We start from the raw sequence: 19,060 nt of genomic DNA on the forward strand, positions 1-19,060 counted from the left end.
GTAAGCGAGTTGGTAACAATGGTTTAGATCAGAGCAAACTCCTGTCTTGGAATGGTGGAGTTTCAGCTCATCATTTGAAAGTCTGTGGCAAGACATAAATGGCTCAGATTGATGCACATGTCAAATAATTTGGGCAGATTTGTCTAGAATGTGCTGGTAGATTTGTAAACCAGGAAACGTGGTGAAAGGTGATAACGTATTTACCCTCAGTGACCAAATACACTTCACATTAAACTACTCATATGTCCACTAAAATGCACCCAGTTGGAGTTTGTGATTGCAACTTTATGACCTTAATTGCTTTAAAGAGTTAAATGAAAATTGAAATCCATCTTGCCTTACCCTCCCAAAAAATCTTTTAAAATGCATTTAAACAAGCTGCTGTGCCTCAAATGCACTGAAGAGCATTACATTTCATGGCAACAACCACTACCCACCCCCAATTTAATTTTGACCCTTCTTTTTCTCAGCAAGAGCATAAAAAAAAAAATATATTTCTGCAATAGTAGCAACAGCTACCCATACATCGACTTGGACTAGTAGCTTTAGCACAAAAGAGGTGCAAGAAGACTGCTTGTATTATGCTTTGAATGGGGGGTTTATTCACACTTTCAGAATCAGTAGGAAGTATATGAATGCCCCCCCAATTAAAGGTCACCCCTAGACTGACGAGTAAGATTCAAGATAGGTTTTCCTCCAGAGTTGTACAGTGCAGCTTTGCAGCAAGCTTGCTGGTTTCTTGATCATCTGCAGCCAACTGGGTTGCCTCCTGTGCAACCAGAGAGGGTTTGTCCTTTTCAGGCTTTCGTTTCTGAAAGGAGCGGAGATAAATATAAACCCAATGATGATCACATGAACAAGAAATTGAGGACTGAATGCATAATTTACCTTCAGCTTTCTTTTTGCAGGGTTGTGAACCACACCATGTCGCCATAAGCTTTCCTGTTGAGCAGAAAGTTTGGAGTATCATTTTTGTCCAAAAATAATCCATCCATGTAGTGTTTCTGAACAACTTCATAAAGCGCAACATTTGCCCTAATACAGGTGAATTTACTGAAAGCCAAGAGTTCAGCCAATATTCAAGTCCTGTTCATTCAAATGAAAGGCAAAAACTGACCACTCTTTGGTAGAGTGGCTGTAAAAATAGCTTCAAGTTAAGATATTTTGCATCATTGTCCCTTACCTTCAAGGCAAAGCTCTTCCCACAGTCAGCATATGCACAGGAGAAGGGTTTCTTCCCTTCATGGTCTCCCCGTACATGACTCTCCAGTTTAAGATGACGGGTGAACTTCCTGTTACAGCCCTCTCTGGGGCACAGGAAGTACCTCTTCTCCAAAGAATGCGCACGCAGCTCATGCAAGCGCAAAAACCAGGTGTTGTTGAAGAGTTTATTGCACTTTTCACACACAATCTTCTCTGAGAAGAATTTTGCTTTTAATTGAAGTTCAGAAAAAAAAAAGTGCACGAGTATAGCAAGGCGTACATACCTTTGTGTTGGGCTCTGTGCTTCAGATATTCAGTCCATGTTTTACTCAGGGTAGGACACAGGTCAACGCTGCAGGGGTAACCTGCAAAACGAGAGGCAGCAGTTTCAAAGAGTAACTCTTAAAGAAAAAAATAAAAAACAAACCTTGATGAACTTTCTCATGATGCTTCAGTTTCTCTCGACTGGGAAAGTCTTTCCCACATCCGTTGAATCTGCAGCTATAAGAAGAGAAGCCTTTATTCAGAGAGAGATAAACATCGACAGTTCATTATTTTAATGTTTCCAATATCCACTTACTGAAAAGCCAATGGTTCTCCATGCTCACACTTGTGAGCTTTTAGTTGTTTCTTCTTGCTGAAATCCTTCCCACAGCCTTCATAGTCACACTACAAGAGGGGTGGGAGAAACAAGCATGTGCAAAACAGAAAATGTAATTTTCATCTTAACAGGGTGAACAGCTGTACTTTATATCTGTCTTCCTGGTACTGGTGGACTCGAGCTATGTGGTTCTTCATGGTGGCATTTTTCCCAAAGGCCTCCAAACATCCATCCATGGGACACCTGCAAACCAGGCAGGTAACCAATAACACCCAGAAGGTGACTTTTGTTATTTTAAACAATTGTGGGTCTTACTTGTGTGGTTTTTCACCGCTATGCACTCGTTCGTGCCTGGTGAGCTCATAGCGAGCGCAGAAACTCTTCTCGCAGCTCTCACAGGAAAATGGTTTCTAAGACAAGCCCACAAGCTTCAGTTGAGAACGCAGGAAGAACAGGAGGCAGCAGCATGCAGTCAGTCTTACCATTCCAGTGTGTTTGCACAGATGAGCCTCTAACTTCCACGACTTCCTAAATGTGGCGTTGCAATCAGAAAAAGAGCAAACGTATGTGTTTGGACTTTGCAACCGTTCACCCATTTTTAATAACAGATGCCAGGGTTTGTGAAAACTGGCAGGACACTCAATGACCCACAACCACCAGCTCCACCTGGGCTTCATTTATCTGATTGGGATGTACCATTCCATTCAGAAAAGGAGTGTCCTGCCATTTTTAAACTAAACAAACAGGAGAATATATCTGAGAAGACCCTCTGATCAGATTTACTGATAGAAACATACAGTAAATATCTACCCTTTTTTTTTTCTGCTTCCACTGAATCTATGGAGAAATGTCAGCCAGGCTTCCTGCTGAATGTGACCTGAACTCCTGATCCAAGTGGCGACGGGCAGGAGGAAAAAAGGCGTCTGATTGTCTGCATCAGTATGACACGTTCAGATTTTAGTGCCCTAATCTTAATCTTATCTCTCTATTAATAGCATCTCCTTTGAAGGTGTGATTTATTGCTGTGAAAAGAAAGTTCCTAACAAGATTGTGTAGTATAGAACATAAGTAACAAATTAATTAATTAATTAATAATAATAACAAATACATAATAATAAAATAAAAAAATATTCATAAAATTGCTAAATGGAATTTCATTTATAAATGAAAGAAGTTTTTAATCTTTTTTATGTGGGTGTGTCTTTATTCATTTATTTCTTTATTGTAAATAAACAAGAGTTTCTTTGGGGGGGGTTTCACTTTGGTTCTGTCTTTTCCAGGGTTTATGAGATTGTTTTGAGCATGCAAATTTTTAGATAATCTTATACATTTTCTGATTTAATAAAAAAAACTTTTAAATAAGTTCTTGTCAATTTTGTATGTCTATTTTTTTAGGGAGTTTTATTGGTACATGCTTTTACAGAAGTTACTTTAGTTTACGTCTGGTTTCTATTTTTGGATAGTGCGTTAAGTATTTTCTGATTCATTTTCTATTTTGTCTCTTTGCTAATTGTTTTGCTAATTTTCTGAATTTTCTCATTTGTTTTCAGTCATTTTACACATGCTGCATTTATTTTTTTTTTTGCCCTATAATTTTTTTGCAGATTTTTCTTGTTGCATTTGTATATTTCTATTAGTTTTCTGTTTTTCTACAGAATTTGTCAATATTACACAGATTTATTAAGGATTCAAGGCCTTTCTTACTTTCTAGTATCTAAAATCATTTAGTAGATTTTTGTTTTGTTTTCAATATTTAGCACTTTATAGGTACTTTTATATAAGAATTGTATTTTCTGAACTGTTTCCTGCACTTTTTGTCTTTTTAAAGTAGTTTTGATCCTTTTCAGTTTTCCCTGCACAATCAAATGCAGCTAATTGACTGAATTAGCCACCAGATTAGAACCGTAGCTGCAAAGTATACACCACATTTGTCTTTTTTCCTCATTATGATCGAACAAATACACACGTTTTTTTCTACTAAACAACATAATGTGCGCATGTCAGTTTAATCCTTTAAAAAAAAAAAAAAGTGGTGGACAATCCAGAGACGCTATCTACTTGTCCAAACATTCCAGATCGTCTTATGCGCCCATGCTCTGCCCTCATGTGAAACCTTTGACTTACTTTTGTGAATGAGCCCTATTGAGTGTGCGTTGGGCGTTAGCTCAGTGCCCTCCCACGCTCTCAGGTAAGCATGCCTGGATCCAGTAAACCCTGTTATCAGCCTCCTCCTCCCTTCCTCATCCGGAGCCTCCACTACCACCACCGCAGCCGTCAGGGAGTGGATCAATACAGCTGGCCCGATAGCCACATATACCCCTGCGCCTACACCTGGCTGCCCCTGATAACCACACAGACTCTCACCCCACCTATCGCACACAGAGATACAGCATGCAGCCGCTCTGTTTGGCAAGCGGTGGGATTTTCCTGCGTCCTTAAGCACATCCCAAACATTACAAGCATCAGAGCGACTGCTGATGCTCTATTTCATGGAGCAATAAGGTCAGATAATGTTAACTTCTTTATTTTCTCAATTATGCCTCTATGGTGTTTGTTTTTAACATGTCACATTCTTACTCAGACTAGTCCAGGTAATTTGAGCTCGTATCGGTATATCATGCTATGCAGCAGCTCCACAAAACAAACCGTGTTCATGTCCTACTATCTACTGTTTGCCTGTGTGTGTGTTGTTAATGTGTAACGACCCGGGTCGATACAGCTGCTCTGAGCTGCTGGCTGAGCTGACAGACTCAATCTGTGTGTGTCAAACGTGTGTGATTAAGGAGTTCATAGTGCTCCGCAGCTTTTATCCACAGGCCTGCTCTCTCTCGCTCTCTCTCAGCCCCACCTACCAACTGGCTTTGCTTTCTCCCTCTGCCCTCAGACTACGTGCTTTTTCGTCTTTCAATCAGTAACTTCCATGAGTCAGTGAGGATCTGAAAGAGCACATTGAAAACAGGAAGGAAGTAACCGATCATGTTGATTGGAAAAAGAAAAAGGTTTTTATGTTAGAGAGAATGAGACGATTGCTTTAAAATGTGTTCTTTTGTATTCAGTTTTTAAGTGGGAGAGTACAGGACAAGACTGCGCAGATAACAGTATCTGAATACTACGAGCTGGATCCAAACCGTGCCGATCAATACCAAGGGCTTTGGCTGCCAGCCTGCTCATTGATTGATTGCATCTTGTTTTTCCATCTGCTTTTTCTGGTTTTATCTCTTTGGGTTGTTGGACACTTATTACTTTGTACTGATAAGGCTGGTGTCTGAATCTACTGACCTCAGGCCGGCAAGGTCACAGAGGAGCAGGACGGAAAACCTCTGCACGTTCAATTATAGAAGCACCTTAATTTGTCACATATTAGAAGATTCATCATCCTCTTTCAAATATAGTGCCTTGTAAAGTGTTTGTAAACCTTACAGTTTATGTGACAACCTCAAATGTCAGTTTTTTTGGGGGGACGGTATTTCATGTGAAAGATAAACAGAAAGTTGTAAATAACTGCAGAGTAGGACAATGGTGCACTGTTTTCAGAATGTTTTCTGAGTAAAAGTCTGAAAAGTGTGGCATGCATTTGTATTTAGGCTCTTTTCCGCTGATCCCCTTAAATTAAATCTAAGGGGATTCGGTCATTTTCAGAAGTTGTCAAGATGCTAGAGTCTGCCTCTATAATTTAATCTGAATATAAACTCAGCTTGTTTGTGGAAGTTGATCCACCTTAATTGGCCATTTGCATTGAAAGATATGGCAGCGTAAGGATGTAGGGAATGCTTTTCATCATCAGGGACAGGGAAGCTGATGACACAGGACTTGAGTTGGAGGTGGACCCTAAGCATAAAGCCAGAGCTATAAATAAATAGCTTAGCTCAAAACTTATTTGCTATGGCCTAGCCAAAGCTCAGACCTACACTGATCTGTCAAAACTACATCTGTAATAAGACTAGAAAATAAAATGTATGTTCACACACTTCATTCAATCATTTTCTTTGCACTTTGAGAATAAATCTGTCACAAAAAATTTGGAAATGTTTAAGGGGTGTCAATTGGCAACTGTTACCTCTCTACTTTTTACTTTAAAAAGAATAACACCCAAATAATTGCAGAGCGCAAAGAAAAGGATGTTAGATTTTGCCACAAGAATCCTTTGGTCCTCTCCTCCTCCCTAAGCTGCCTTATCTCAACAAACTGGTCCTAATTTGTGTCAATATTGGGTAAAGTACTGAGTTGGTGTGAGATAACCTATTTGTCACATGAGCAACCAGCCATTCAGCCTCCACTGATTAAATAGCACACATCAAGTGGCCCACACCAACAGAGACTTGGCTCTTTATTATACTATTTCCATTTATTAATCAGAGCAAGACACTCTAAAAAGAAAAGAAAACCCAAATATTTTTGCATTAAATAGGAAAACAAACTTCCCATTTAATTTGATTACATTCAAACGTGGATTAGATTAGATTATTCTATAGCCAACACTATCTGAATGGTCAAGACAGAAATAATCGTTCATATCAATAATGCTAAAGCTGCAGCTGGACCCCTTTAGACTTAGCTCAAAACAAGAAGATGGTGCGCACTGCCCCCTGCTGGACAAACAAGAAAAGCTAAGTGATGCAATAACTTCCAATGATGTAAACTGTCCGGTTTGGAGCGTTAGTATTAAATCGTCTGAACCTGCAGTATCCTGATCAGCTGCAATTATTAGAAGCTACATATATTCTCAAGTTAGGGCCTAAGAGCAGTCATGACTTACATTTGCTTTGTTACATTTAGTTTAAGTTTTATGACAAGTGATTGTAAAACTATTTTTACTGCTCTATGCAACTCTTGGTTGCACAGAAGCAATCTTTATATTTATTTTTGCTATTTTAAAAACCGTCAATATTTGAAGATTTTGTAGTTTGCTTGTCTAATTACAGCAAAAAATAACCTCATAGAATTATGCAAAAATTAAGACTGAAAAATTGCTTTTCAGAATTTACGGTTTTTGCTTTTATTGTGAGTTTGGAAGATGATTATTTGGAGTAAATATACAACTAAAGTGTGTTTCTGTTTTTCTCAGACGTTACTGCATCTCAAAATATTTCACAAGTAAAACACTTGAGAAAGTTGAGACATTTACAGAGAAAGATTAGTTATAACTTCTACACATCTCCCCTCTATATAGCTTTTGTTTCAACTTTCGTCTCTACCAGGGATGTCCGACTCCAGACCTCAAGGACCAGTGTCCTCCATGTTTTAGGCGCTCCAACACAGCTAAGATACAGCAGAGAATTCAAAATACACAATTCATCCAATTCAAGCAAACATCAAACACATCCATAACTCTCAAAGTCCAAGGACTGAAGCCGGCCACCACAGTCCTGCTCTGACCAATGAGAAAACTGCAGTCTGGAGAGCTATAGCTAGACATCTAAAGGCATTAGCCCTCTGTGTTTCTCTCCTAGTGCTTGTTGACAATAATGCCGACAGCATGTTGAGTCACATTGTAGATGCGTCCTGTTTTGCCGTGGTAGCACTTGTGAGGCATACCTTTCTGAATGGTACCGGTGCCCTGGAAAAACACCCACATGACGATGAAGCCACTATCACAACATGGAGTCCAGTAGCTAGTGCTCAAACATCACTTCATATAAACCAGTTATATTTTCTCATCCTTCCCTCCTGTTGTCCTAAAATAACATTTAGTGGATCTTTGGGGAGTTTTAACACAGTGGCGGGCCATTTTGACCCGAGGACAATAGGACGGTTAAAAGTCCACACTTTTAATAAACTGTAGGTTTTTGCTTTGTCCATCCTCAGCGTTTGATTATTCTTTGAAAATACACCGTCAGTTTTTGTGTGGTGAAATTGTGTTGCAGATTGGCTCCATGCAAAAGGCCATTTCACTGCTTTACGGAGCTGCTTAAATATGTTGTAAAAGAGCCTGGAGCATAGTTCTCAAACCCTTTTGTGCTTTTTTGAAAATTCATTAAGTACTAAAATTCTCTATATGACAACACTGAAGATTTTTCCAGATGTTAAGGTTTTAAATACATATAATACAGAAGAAAAAAATATGTAATATCCCACCTTGATGTCTACAATGTCTCCTTTCTTGTAGATGCGCATGTATGTGGACAGAGGGATTGGGCCTGCAGAGTAGGGGAAAATAATGGAAACAACACTTAAAATAATGATTATGATTTTTTTTTAATGCTCATTTTTACTATTCAAGCGTGTGTACAGGTCCCCATAATGCTGAAATATTAAAATGCTACATAGTTTTGGGTTATTGCTGCCATTTCATTACCTTGTTTCAAGATTAGATAGAGGCTAAGCCCGTAGCTTAGGTTAAGACAAATGTATAAACATACAATTAGATTACTGAAAGAAATAAAAAAAACAAATATAACACTTGTCCTCACACAAACTTGCTACAAGGTTTTTAAACATTTTCCAAGGTAAAAATAATTTACTCTTTAAGCTTCTTTTTGAAGATACAAACATGAACTCGTCCTCAGTATCCTGCTTAAACACACCTGAATTAAATGTTTGAGTTAATAGAGTCGATGGATGTTGAGGATATGATTCAGGTAACTGATTCAGGTGTGATGGACCAGGGGCATATCGAACGTTGCAGGACAGTGGCCCTTTAGGACGGGGGTTTGACAGACCAGTTGTGAACCCAGACATCAACTATAACCAGCTACTCACCATGTTTGCGGAAGGGCCTGCTAAACATGTACCTGGTCCCCCTCCTCTTGCCTCTGGTGTTCGTCATGATGCCTGATAACTGAGGAAAAATAAAGACTTTAATAACCCACAAAATACGCTGTCTACAACTAACATGTTACCAAAAGTCAATGTATATGTGGCTTTCACCTAAATAGCAATATAGTTGTGTCCTCCAAGAAAAAAAAATCTCATTACAGCATCTAATTTAGTGCTATCTTATAAAATCATATTTTCGAAACTTACTTTTAACAAATTGCTACTTTAACCAAAGCTGTGCATACTGCGTTGCAGAATAATAAAACGATGTAGTTTACAGAGATAATCAATTCATCACCGTGGTCCATACCTCTAAATGTGTCTTATGACAACATTAGTGCTAAAACCCCGTTAACTGTATGTACTATATATTTAATGTATGTCAGAGGATACCAAGCTTTCTATCCAGTGTTTCTGAAACAGACAGGGCCGCATGGAGAGCCACGCTGCTCCTCATGATCACAATTAGCAAATAAAACTACACTCAGCGATTATTTTCCACCCAATAACACTTCAGTAGCATGTAAATACTCATCTCCGGCGACCGTACTGACATAACTGCACCTAAATCAGATAATAATAAAGAGGAAAATAACGATTTAAACGGAGAACATCTTACCCCCGGTCTCTACAAGATGGCGGGTACGGCGGAAAGAGAGATTACAGGCCCCCAAACTCCGCCTTGTGAAGTAGGATTCAGGTAGAAAGTTTGATTGCCTGAACTAAACCAAAGAAATTATTATTTTAATAAGTAAATAAGTGTTTTCTGTGTGTGTTTTTCTTTTAAATAAAATTCAAATATACAGTAATTATAGGTATGCATTTCAGATGAAATTGGGTGGAGCAATGATTTACTTGAGCAAGTCTTTGAAATTATTTTATAACCAATCTCAAAAGTTGGTCGCAACATTGCAACACTGTAGAAAATATTTGATACACTTGTTAGTACAATACAATTAGTAAATTGGCTTTATTGGAATAAATTAACAAATAAATAAATAATCACGGAAATATCCGAACAATATCCGAACGTTACTGAAGACTAATGACGCAGCGGGGAATCTGCAATTTACATTTCCACAATAAAAAAATTCAGGAAGAAGATATTTCTCACTTGTTTTGGTTCTAACCTTTCGCTCTCTTGTGAAAAACGATGGTTTTCTTTTTTTATTTATATATGCATATACAAGTCAAAAAGGTTTGTGTTGATGTTTAGTACTACTGTCCGAATGTGTGCCATCATTGAAACGCAACGAGAAATCTGTGGCCGTAATAATTAAACGAAGACGGAAGCAGCTATCAGTGAATGCTCTCGTCTTCTTCAAGCTGTTTGTCCGCAGCAGTCGAGAGCTCAGCAGCGTCTCCTCACGAGGACATCCAGCCCAGTCCTGTCAGCGCGCGGCTGTATGTTGGAAGATGGCGCTAGCCGAATGGAAATCCTAATGACAGTCTCAAAATTTGCCTCTTTTTGTACCATGGTGAGTGCACAGCGGCCACATGCTGGCATTTTTTAGATTATTTGCTGATTCAGAAACCACCACTATATCATTATTATCTATTGAAGCCCAGGGACTAGAAATGAAAGCAGTTAATGTTGGTTGTGCTAGGCAAGCAGTATTCGGTATGTAGCCACCCACCGCCTTCTCCTCCGCACTCTTTTTTTTTTCTTTCGTTAAAGGCTAACTATGGACATTTTCGAGTGTTTGTGGTTTCTTTGCTTAAACTTTGCGTCTTAATTAGGTCATGTCTGTCGAAACTTAATGTGCAGACGGTGATAGTGCACCTGCTGACGTTGGGATTCAAAGCTAACCAGCTAATCTGTAGCTAAAATCAGTGTTTCTGCTTGTCAACAACTGGAGCAACTGGGTAATGGATGACCTAAGGGAGACAAACACTTAACCTATATTATATTTAGGGGAAATAATGAACATGGAAACTAAGATATTGCACAGGCCTTAAACCATATAACAGAAATTTATAAGGTGGGTAATGACGACATTTGCGGCGTAGTTGTGTTCTCCGTCTCCAGTTTTATTTCTTCTCCTCCTTCTGCGGCTTGACTGTGCTCCTTTCAGATCATTCAAACCTTTTGAATCTCCTTGGCATGGAAACTCACAAAAGATCTCCCTGAAGGTTTTGTATTTAAATCCCACTGGAAATAGTCGGAGTGCAGACATGTCTGCCTTTTTACTGTCAGGTGAAAATTATGAATAATTTGCTTTAGTGACATTAGAGGAATGCCAAGTATTTGCGTTTTTTATCGTATTTTATTTGAACAAAAGTTGTTTTGATAGGATCGATTCAGATGCATTGTCACTGTAATGTATGTTTTATTTTTTAAGTCATAGATGAACTTTAAACTGATTAAGAGTTAGTGAAATTTACATGTGTGTGTTGCATTTTTTACAGGGCGCCAATGCCTCTGCTCTGGAGAAAGAGATTGGATCTGAGCAGTTTCCTGTTAATGAGCACTACTTTGGCCTGGTCAATGTAAGTGAATTACAAACTGGTTGTTAGATCATGTGTCTTTATTTAAAGCTGACTTAATTTCCTCCCATTAAAATATATATATCCAATGTCTCTGGAGTCGACTTTCCTCACAGCAGCACATGCTTTTAGTTTAGAAGTTGTCACAAGAAAATTGTCATTTTAAAAAGACATGGAAAAGAGGATTGTATTTAGATTATTATTTTTTTGTTGCTAAGCCACGTTATCTAGATAAATGCCAAAAATGTTTCTACCACTATGGATAAAATACAACCTCTTCACTGGAGCAATTTTCTTTTACATTTAAGTTTTTAAATATTTCTTTATTCGAAATGTTCACTTATGAATACTCATTTGAAATGAATTAATCATGGATTACTTCTCTGAATTGCTTAATTAGTTAATACCAGTGAACTTTGATGGATACAGACTGCCAATAAGATGAAGCATTTTTATTGATATGCTGGAGATTCAGCGATTGTTGAATAAAATACGAAATGTGTTGCACATTTCTACCAATTTCAGAAAAAAAAATAGTCATAAACACTGAAAGCAAGTTTTCTTCCTCAATGAAGTCAGTAAAGGTCTGCTTCAATTATTAAATCAATTATTGCTTGATTATCTCTTTCAGTGTGTTGTTAAGCTGCACTCTGAAAGAAAAGCTCTCATCTAGGCAAATAGCCTTAATATTTGAAATCTATTTTTTTGTGTGTTTTCATGTTAATACTGTGAAATTGTGGCATTTCTACTAAAGGTTTTCTGTGAGAATCTCATAGCAGCCCAAACTTAGTATGTTTGTTTAAGACAAAAACAATAAAAATGCAGAAACCTAACATGAGGAAGATGGATTCATGATGGTGTTTTATGCATTTATGTGACTCAGATGCTGGAAACACATTGTGACACAGTGGAATTGTGTGTTTTCTCAGACCATAAATATCTACTGGTAATTTCTTAGAAACCTTTTTATGTAAATATTAATAGTGAGCCAAGAAAACTTGAGTGAAAATTTGAGTGAAAAGAGGAATTGTCGACTGCGTTACTCCTTCCTGTTTTATGGACTTGTTATGCAGTTTTGACAAGTAGGGACTCATTTTCCATGTTTAGATAAGTATGGAAAATAAAAACTTTTGAGGACCATTGTAGAGGCTCAATCTTACATCAACTCAATGGAAATTGCTTTAGATTAGATAAAATCTCAATCTGACCTTTGTTTTTCTCAAAATTCTGTAACTATGGGTGTTAAACTGGACAAGATTTCTGAACTAATTTCAGATTAAAAATACTTTTTTGTGTGTGGAGGTATTGCTGACAAATTAATGGGTTATAGTATCTGTATTTATCTAAAATGGAATAGTCAAGAATTTATTAAAGACTTGAACTTATGTTAGTTTTGTCCAGATGCTGAAAAAAAAAATTTGACACTGGAGAATTATAAGCCAGCTTCAGTACTCTGATGCTTTCTTGAAAGCTCACTCTACTTAAAGCTTATGGTCCTGCTAATATTATTGCTTACATGTTTGTTTTTTGTAAAGTCAGGATTCCTGTGGCTTTGCTGGTGGCTGAATTTAATCTGAATTTAATTGCATATTGGAACTTGGTTTTTCCAAACTTCCAGAAGGGGAAAATCCAAACTTGGACCAGAGCTCTGTTTTTGTTTCTTTGCTCCTACTGTTGCTTCATGGATGACTGTAGCTTATTATTCTCCTGAGGAAAGAAAGCTCTAAAACTGTTTTATGACATTTTGCCATTGATAAAATGAAAAGCAAGAGCGGTGTAGCTGCTCAGTTCCTCGGTGCAGTCAGGGAAACGCTTGAGAAGGATCGTTTCACCACCTGCTGGTGCTTTTAACACCAATTAGCCCAAAGTATCATTAGGATGCAATCATAAATCCTCGTTCTCTGACGTTGATTTGCAAAATGAAGTGGATGTGATGTTTTGATGTGATGTATTTTTTTTTACATTAGACTGCTGTAGGTAAATTAATGCTGCAGTTTAGATGCAAACTTCCTGCAGAGCATTGAAGCAGCTTCATGATCCAGTGTTCATCTGGAAGATCACTGTTTGCAGTGCACACCTATGGTGCTATTAGTTAGTATTAAGATGAACATTATTAATCTGTTGTAAACTATAAGAAAACAGTTAGAATGTTTCAAGAGATATAATAAATCTTTAAAGCATTTTAGTCTTTGTAATAGTAGTTTTCCTTGTCACTACATTCTCCACTGAAAAGTGTCCAGATTGCATGCACAGCTGCTGCTGCAGCACCAGGTTTCTCTACAGTTTTTTTTTTTTTTTGGTGCTGACTGCGGGGAACCATTTTTGCAAGAATAAAAAAAAAAAAAAATGGAACACTCAAGTATGTTGGGATCAGTTTGGAAAAAGTGTCTTTTTTTTACCGTTGTAAGTCGTATGACACTCTGTGCTTAAAATGACCAGAAGCAATTTGATTTCTTTTGGGATTCTAGGAGTTAAATATGAACAATGCATGTGCAGAGTGGATTTACTTTGTTATAAATATAACAGAACAGGTAGTGATGATTCAAACAAAGGACACACACATTCTTAAAAAAAAGAAGCCTGTGATATACGTCATTTGCTCTTTTATGTTGTAAGAGGCAGCGAAGCTTTGATGTAGAAATCTGGCCTGCCTTTTAAAAGTCATAATGATTATTGTGTGCTTACCGTATTTCTACCATCTGGCTCTGATGGAGCAGAGGCTGCTGGCAAACACTCAATCTAAACTACATTTTTCAAATGGGTCAGCAATCAAAGTGAAGAGGTGGATATGTTGTCTGGCTGTAATTGCAGCTCAGCTGTGGCTATGGGATTTTTAAAAATAATCATTTCTGTTTTGTAATTTTTAGTTTGGGAACACCTGCTACTGCAACTCGGTGCTGCAGGCTCTCTACTTCTGCCGGCCGTTTCGGGAGAAGATCCTGGCGTACCGCAGTCAGCCTCGGCGGAAGGAGAACCTGCTCACCTGCCTGGCCGACCTGTTCCACAGTATCGCCAACCAAAAGAGAAAAGTGGGGGTCATACCACCCAAGAAGTTCATCACACGGCTACGCAAGGAGAATGGTGAGTGGGGAAGGAAATGCAAAGAAAACAACCTGTTTTAGATGAAGATCCAGAGCATCTTGTAGTCGTGGCTGGAGTGCTGAAGTTTCGGTTTTGTTTTCTCCTCAGAGCTGTTTGACAACTACATGCAGCAAGATGCCCACGAGTTCCTGAACTACCTGCTCAACACCATCGCAGATCTGCTGCAGGAGGAGAGGAAGCAGGAGAAGTCTAATGGTCGCCTAGCCAACGGCACATTGGACTCCCAGAACAACAACAGCAACGCCACGCCTGCTCCCACCTGGGTCCACGAGATCTTCCAAGGCACTCTGACCAATGAGACGCGTTGCCTCACGTGTGAAACGGTGAGACCACATCGTACATTTTCACTGACGTAAATGTTCTTTTTCGGGTGTCTGAAAAATTGGAATCCTATTTTTAAAAATCTGACATTTTAACATGCGTTTTTTTCCCTCTCCAGATAAGCAGCAAAGATGAAGACTTTCTGGACCTTTCTGTGGACGTAGAACAGAATACCTCCATCACACACTGCCTCAGGTAAAACTACGCCGCTGATTTACTGAAGCATCCTGAAACAGACTTGTGAATTTTGAAGAATTGTAGTTAAAGCTTCTTCCATTTTGAAATAATTAATTTATTGAGCATCACTGTATGGTTGTGGGTAAACTGTGTAAATTAATGTGGTGTCATTTTTAGAAGTTTGTGCTTGTCATTTCCTGCAGAACAGGAACCTGTGGTAAAACAGCATGTATGCTGAACCAACCCCGATTTCTGATCATTTTTTCTGTTTAAAAATAAAATGTAATCTGTCATAAACAGTAATACTGCAGGAATCTTTTTCCTGTCAGTGTGACAGGAAGGTTTGAGTTTGACAGCTGTAGGCCTCGCTCTTCCTTTCGTTTATGATGCAGGGGTGCGTGACCGCTGGTTCTGCTCACTTCTGTGTTTATAAAAGTCTTGCATGCAATGTAGCGGAGTCAAGCTGGCAGTTCCCTCCAACGCAACAAGAAAAGAATCAATAATTTATTTTAATGAATCAGCTGAATTCATCGCTGCAAGCAAGAGAAGACCACAGTGAGGCGTGCTTTTTCTGTCTATAGGCAGAAACGTCTGTGAGGTGCTGAACGGTTTAGGTATATAGCAGCAGCTTTCAAAGTCGGGAGTCCAGTCCGAATCCTGACCCAAAGAAAAAACGCAAGTCACAGAATTAAGAATGTGGAATATTGTTGAATTTGTACATTAAATATAAAAGATTTCTCATAATCAAACTGTCCTGTTAGTATACCCTTACACCAATGTTCAGTGACTGCGAATAAATCTTTTGTGCTGCTCACAACTGTAGGCCTGTTGAGCAAAGGAAATGATGCTAAATTGACAGGAACTTGTTTGGAGGCTTAAGACTTAAGCAACACAGCTTGGGTTTGTCCAAAAACACATTTTCAACAACAATAGTTTTTGTATCGCTTGTCCATTAAACATGTAGATGTTCTTCCTCAAGTTTTTCTTCTAATGTCAGCAGTGCTGCAGTTGGCTATAGGTTTATTTCTGATTTTATTTGAGCTGCACCTCTAAAAGAAAAGAAACAGCTGTTGTTTTTTTTTTCCCCACTAACTTGAAGTTCACTTCAGGGTTGTTCTTTAACCCAGCTAGAGTCCAAGTTGGGCAAGTCAGTAGTTCCCTGCACGTGGGTTAAGGTGCTCCTTTATTACTTTTTCATATTTTTCACATGTTGGTATAAGCTTCCTAAAAACCTTATTTGGACTTATGTATTATTAAAAAGGTTAAAGTTATAAAAATACCAAATATGATTTAAGATCTGCTTAATATGATAGCAGCTAAAATGCTTTGTTTGGGAACACACAAATGGCACCAGGAAGATGTGGGATTGTTTTAGCAAGCGTGGACCCTGGATTAACTGTTTTTCTTTTGTTTCCTCTCAGAGGGTTCAGTAACACAGAGACTCTGTGCAGTGAGTACAAATACTACTGTGAGGAATGTAGAAGCAAGCAGGAGGCGCACAAGAGGTCAGTGGAGCAGATTCTTTTGGTCCGATGTCCTGCAAAAATATTTATGCCCCTCAAGTGTTTCACATTTTGTCCCATTGAATCCACAAACTTTAATGACTTTTACTGGGATTTTATGTGAGAGATCAACACAAAGTAGCCTGAGATAATTGGAGGAAAATACCACATCTAGGAAGGAAGCTCTCCATCCAGTGTGACTCAGTTTGAGCTATTTTGCAAACTGAAGATTTTCAACCTTTAGATGTGTAAATCTGGTTGAGCTGCACCTCTAAAGGAAAACCTCTAAAGATTTTTATTTTTTCTGACAAAAAAAAAATCTTGCATCCTTTTCCTTCCACCTCAAAATTATTCAGTGCTTCATGTTGAAATGCCAGTTAAATACATTGAAGTTTCTGATGAATAATTGTGAAAGCCACTGTAAATTCTTCATCGTCTCGGTTAATTTCATTCATCTGCGGCCCCTCAGGATGCGTGTGAAGAAGCTGCCGATGATTCTGGCTCTGCACCTGAAGCGCTTTAAGTACATGGAGCAGCTGCAGCGATACACCAAGCTGTCCTATCGCGTTGTCTTCCCTCTGGAGCTCCGTCTCTTCAACACCTCTGGAGACGCCACCAATCCTGAGAGGTTATACGACCTGGTTGCTGTGGTAGTGCATTGTGGGAGGTGAGCATGTGAATGAGCAACCGGTGTTAAAACATCTCTCCTTTTGACTCTTGAGAGTGGGAGTTTGTATGTCTGTGTTTACTTAAGGTGTTCCCTGCTTGTTTTTCAGTAAGTGCGTGCTGAAACAGACTTAAGCTCTGCACGAAACAAACAATAATGGAAGGAAAGGCTGAACTTTAGAGTGGGATAAGAGCCCTGCATGTGTAAAATGTCATCTCTAATTCGAGCTAGCTCCCGTCTAAAGCCCTCAGTGATTTAAGAACCATCCACGTCAGTCAAGAAGTGGCTCAATAGTGTGAGCAGACTGCTTGAGGGGGAAGTAGATTCGACATTCATCTGCATATAAATGGAATAGAATCCGTTATTTACAAAGCAGTTTCCAGTGACAAAAAGGTGCAGGGAAACAACAAAAGGCCCAAGAATAGAGCTTTAGCCGACATGTTGGGTCAGCTCTGGAGGTGGTAGGGACGCCAATCCTCACAGAAAAACCTCCCTCATGGAACTGAGCTTCCATCCATTGTGCCAGTTGTCTTCCTCAAAGGCAGCAGTAAGGTCTAACAGTGGAAACAATACACATTTTCCACATTCAGTTGCTATAAAAAAGTTGACACTGAAGGAGCTACTGGAATTTCTGGCAACTTCTGGATTTATTCTCTACATGTGGCAACAATTTCTTATTTTCTCTGCAACTCTTCACTGAGATACATGGTTGTAAAACAGGTGTTAAAACCTCCATAAATTGTTTTGGAGAATGTCTTGGAGTTCTGTGAACCGGTCACCCAATAAAAACAACATTGATTTTTAACCTGTGGGTTTAATTTTGCTTTAACATAAAACAGAATCTACCTCAAAAATATTCTTGTTTTACAACCATGTAAAACCTGTTTTACATGGTTGTAAAACAGGTGTTTGGTAAAGCTGAATCTGTAAATTTGTAGCTCTAAAGGATAAACTTTTTTTCTTTTCTTTTTTTTCAGTGGTCCAAACAGGGGTCACTACATCGCCATTGTAAAAAGTCATGACTTCTGGTTGCTGTTTGATGACGACATTGTAGAGGTAAGCAGGTTGTTTTGTGTTCAGCCCCCGTAGGATTCATCTCTGTTTGTTCTGTAACTGAGCCGTCCGTCTCGCTTCTGCTTTTGCAGAAAATCGACGCCCAGGCCATCGAAGAGTTCTACGGTCTCACATCCGAGATCTCCAAGAACTCCGAGTCGGGCTACATCCTCTTCTACCAGTCCAGAGACTAAACCAGATGTGGACCACAGCGCTTTGCCACATCATCCCAGAGAGACGCTCTCTTCTAACTTTGTGAGGGGGGGGGAGCAGCAGCAGATTGTAAACTCACACGGCGTCATACCTGCTTCTACCTGAGGCTTCTAAGCACCGCAGCTCAGCCGTGGCAGTCCCCCCTACTTACCAGCTGACCCCCCCCTCCTCCCATGCCCTTCTTGCTCCCCTTCATCCACCGCTGCTGCTGCGAGGACAGAGAGAGACGACAACAAATGAAACTGTCATGATTGTTTTCAGAAGAAGGGACTGAGGGTTGTACAGATTTTGACTGGCTGTTTGAGTGCTGTTCTAGTTTTTGCCTTGGGTGTGGGGTGAATGGGTATTTAATTCATATGGTGTAATATCGGCCTGGAGTCTTCACCTCCCACAATGTTAACCTAAACTGTGACGGAACTTTTTTTTTTTGGTCATGGACGTGACGGAGGACGGACAGGAGATGGGTGCCCTGCTTACAGGGAGCACTGGGCTGTGTATTTCTAGTGTACAGAATGGTATTTGTATAAATATTTCATTAAGATATTATCATTGGAAAATGTTAGACTCGGAGAAGATGTATTAACACTATGGTGCACTTTTGATACTGTTTTGTAGGTGTTGGCAAGCTTAATGTGAGGGTGGGGGGTTGCTCGAAAAGGCCTGTTGTGAAGCGATCATTTTCTGTTTTTAAGAAAAAGAAATAAAGCCAATAAGATTGAGGGGCTGTCTGCTCCACTTTCTGCGTCCCACAGGTGCCACTGATGACTCATGGGGAGACTCAACGTCGCCATCTAGTGGTGTGCTTTTTATTAAAATTCCATCCGGAGTTATATTTAATCCATTCAGAGCCAGTAAACAGCACAGCCAAAGATCACACAGAGGTGCATCTCAATAAATTTGAATGTTATAATATTATTATTATTTTGATTATGACCAATAACTCTCCACCCCTCCGAAAATGTATTACATAAAACCAAT

General features: G+C 39.1%; 3 protein-coding genes across 5 annotated transcripts; 1 reads left to right on the forward strand and 2 right to left on the reverse strand.

Annotated features, from left to right (window-relative positions):
• Positions 1-579: 579 nt before the first annotated feature.
• gtf3ab (general transcription factor IIIA, b) lies at positions 580-2,468 on the reverse strand. Its single transcript, XM_044105340.1, has 9 exons — positions 2,287-2,468; positions 2,120-2,214; positions 1,951-2,047; positions 1,784-1,872; positions 1,631-1,704; positions 1,488-1,568; positions 1,184-1,416; positions 889-942; positions 580-811 (listed from the first exon to the last, which is right to left on the reverse strand). The coding sequence occupies exons 1-9, from the start codon at positions 2,398-2,400 to the stop codon at positions 680-682; spliced, it is 969 nt and encodes a 322-aa protein (XP_043961275.1). The 5' UTR covers positions 2,401-2,468; the 3' UTR covers positions 580-679.
• A 4,776-nt stretch (positions 2,469-7,244) lies between these two features.
• Positions 7,245-9,278, reverse strand: rpl21 (ribosomal protein L21). Its single transcript, XM_044105342.1, has 4 exons — positions 9,180-9,278; positions 8,504-8,582; positions 7,880-7,941; positions 7,245-7,361 (listed from the first exon to the last, which is right to left on the reverse strand). The coding sequence occupies exons 2-4, from the start codon at positions 8,568-8,570 to the stop codon at positions 7,251-7,253; spliced, it is 240 nt and encodes a 79-aa protein (XP_043961277.1). The 5' UTR covers positions 8,571-8,582; positions 9,180-9,278; the 3' UTR covers positions 7,245-7,250.
• Positions 9,279-9,604: 326 nt separating this feature from the next.
• Positions 9,605-18,801, forward strand: usp12a (ubiquitin specific peptidase 12a). 3 transcript variants are annotated; one of them, XM_044105338.1, is made up of 10 exons: positions 9,605-9,758; positions 9,887-10,038; positions 10,970-11,050; positions 13,915-14,128; positions 14,237-14,472; positions 14,589-14,665; positions 16,069-16,152; positions 16,619-16,816; positions 17,794-17,872; positions 17,962-18,801. In XM_044105338.1, the coding sequence occupies exons 2-10, from the start codon at positions 9,967-9,969 to the stop codon at positions 18,061-18,063; spliced, it is 1,143 nt and encodes a 380-aa protein (XP_043961273.1). In that variant the 5' UTR covers positions 9,605-9,758; positions 9,887-9,966; the 3' UTR covers positions 18,064-18,801. The 3 variants fall into 3 exon arrangements, with proteins under 3 accessions (XP_043961273.1, XP_043961272.1, XP_043961274.1); XM_044105337.1 differs by having other exon boundaries at positions 9,678-10,038; XM_044105339.1 differs by lacking the exons at positions 9,605-9,758; positions 9,887-10,038 and adding an exon at positions 10,421-10,542 and having other exon boundaries at positions 10,636-11,050.
• The last annotated feature ends 259 nt before the right edge of the window (positions 18,802-19,060 follow it).

This window comes from Gambusia affinis, linkage group LG21 (assembly GCF_019740435.1).
Source record: "Gambusia affinis linkage group LG21, SWU_Gaff_1.0, whole genome shotgun sequence".
In the NCBI taxonomy this organism is placed as follows: Eukaryota; Metazoa; Chordata; class Actinopteri; order Cyprinodontiformes; family Poeciliidae; genus Gambusia; species Gambusia affinis.